Genomic DNA, 1679 nt, shown 5'->3' with positions numbered 1-1679 from the left:
ATCAATGAAATCAATTCATCTACGTCGCATATGTTGCTAACGTACGCAACGTAACCAGGAAGTGGACGGGGGATGGTTTTTGTAGGGGAAAGCAATTTGTTGTGAAACAGAAAGTTGTTTATTAAATATAGTTTATCTGGATTGTCTTGTTTTCATAATCGCTGGAAGACTAAATCGTAATCGAAAAAGAAAATTTGATTAATCGCTCAGACCCAAACTGGAACTTCTTACGTCCCCGTGTCACATTAGTGTTGCTCTCTGCGTTCAGACTAGTTTCACTTTCACAGTCAGACTATAAGTTACAACAGGATAAATCTGTGGTTGTAAATGTTGTTGATCAGTTTCTAGATGGAGTTTGTTCCAGATGTCCTGCAGCCCTTTTCCATAAGGACAAAGTGTCTGCTGGAGGAGGATTTTCCACAACCTGGCAACCCAGAAGTTATTCTTATTAATGGCTTATAACTGATGTTTAAATCAGTATTTATCAGGCATTAATAATCCATTAAGTAAAGCTTATAAAGCCTTTGGAAATGCTGCTGTTTGGTCACATGACTCCTCATGTCACGCTGCACTGATGCGTGTGTGGTACAAACAGTTTTATAGCTGACACTGACTCAGTATCAGGTGACGGTGTGAGGGCCGCAGCATCAGGACCACACCTGCCGCACAATCTGATTGGCTGTCGGGTAACCAATCCCGGCTTGTTCCCAATTACTGCTTCAAGTCTGTTAAATGATTGTACAGATTCATGTTGTCTTCGTGTCTCATGTGGACTAACATCAGGACGGACAGTCTGCACGTTGCTGAAGGACAAAGCTTTAAATGAACCAACAGTAGTGGCGTGGCTCCAGGCTGACACGCAGCGCGGCAAAACTAATAACATGGAGGTGACATGACGAGGACTTACCCACCGACCTGTAACCCAACACGGCGATTTTCCGGGATTTTGGCTGCGGCATGGTTTTAATTGGAGCATCCAGACGGGCGGACAGAGCAGCACAGCTCCTGCATCATCGCTTCCCGGAGCAGCACGGACTCGCCGCATCGTGAAGGAGCGCTTCCCGCCCATTGGCCGCGCGCTCGCACAGAGGCGGGCCTTCGTCGTCAGAGTCCGTTCCGATTGGTTCGGATAGGACGCACAAGCTGACACCCGGTTCTCAAAGCCTTCGCCCATTGGATGAATCCGATTCAGACGCTTCACTTTCAGCCAATGGGAGAGCAGAAGACGACAGAGTGGGCGGGAGCAGCAGTTCTCCGCTGGTTAGCTCCGCTGAGGTTAAGCTAGTTAACCCTTCCCTGCCTGGACCTCCTCTGCACCTCCTGCTCTTTGGACCCCCAGCTCCGGGTTTAAATGGCCGGCGTCGCCCTGCAGTGTTCCGCTCCCTGGCGTTTGGTCAAGCTAAGAAGGTGAGACTGTCCGTTAACGTTCAACGCAGCTATCGCGGTGTTTGGTTGTTGGTGGCGTTAACTGTGATTTTTTAACGGTTAAAAACTTATGCACGGGTCAGCTGCTGGTTAGCTTAGCCCGGTTAGCAGCCTCAGACAGTCTGTGCTGTCAGGAGGTCTCTCTGTCCTGCAGCTGAATGAATGATGGGAGGATCCGGGTATCAGAGGTCACTGCAGAGGAGAAGCCTCTCTTAGATTAGCAAATAAAAACCTGCTCCGCTGGTTTATTATCG

The 1679-nt window shown here is 48.7% G+C and overlaps 1 protein-coding gene across 1 annotated transcript in view; it reads left to right on the top strand.

The window, feature by feature from the left end:
- Positions 1-1252: 1252 nt before the first annotated feature.
- LOC111649607 (enoyl-CoA delta isomerase 2-like) overlaps positions 1253-1679 on the top strand; it is a gene marked incomplete at its 3' end in the record, with an annotated part of 6100 nt that continues 5673 nt past the window's right edge. The window contains exon 1 of the mRNA XM_023399351.2: positions 1253-1407. Within this exon, the coding sequence (XP_023255119.2) occupies positions 1352-1407 (56 nt within the window). The remainder of the gene's footprint in view (positions 1408-1679) is intronic.

The sequence above is a fragment of the Seriola lalandi genome, unplaced genomic scaffold (genome assembly GCF_002814215.2).
Source record: "Seriola lalandi dorsalis isolate HSWRI2012SDOR001 ecotype SW California unplaced genomic scaffold, Sedor1 jcf7180002051337, whole genome shotgun sequence".
Taxonomy (NCBI): Eukaryota; Metazoa; Chordata; class Actinopteri; order Carangiformes; family Carangidae; genus Seriola; species Seriola lalandi.
Note: the sequence above shows the minus strand (reverse complement) of the source record. Positions and strands in the feature narration are given on the sequence as shown.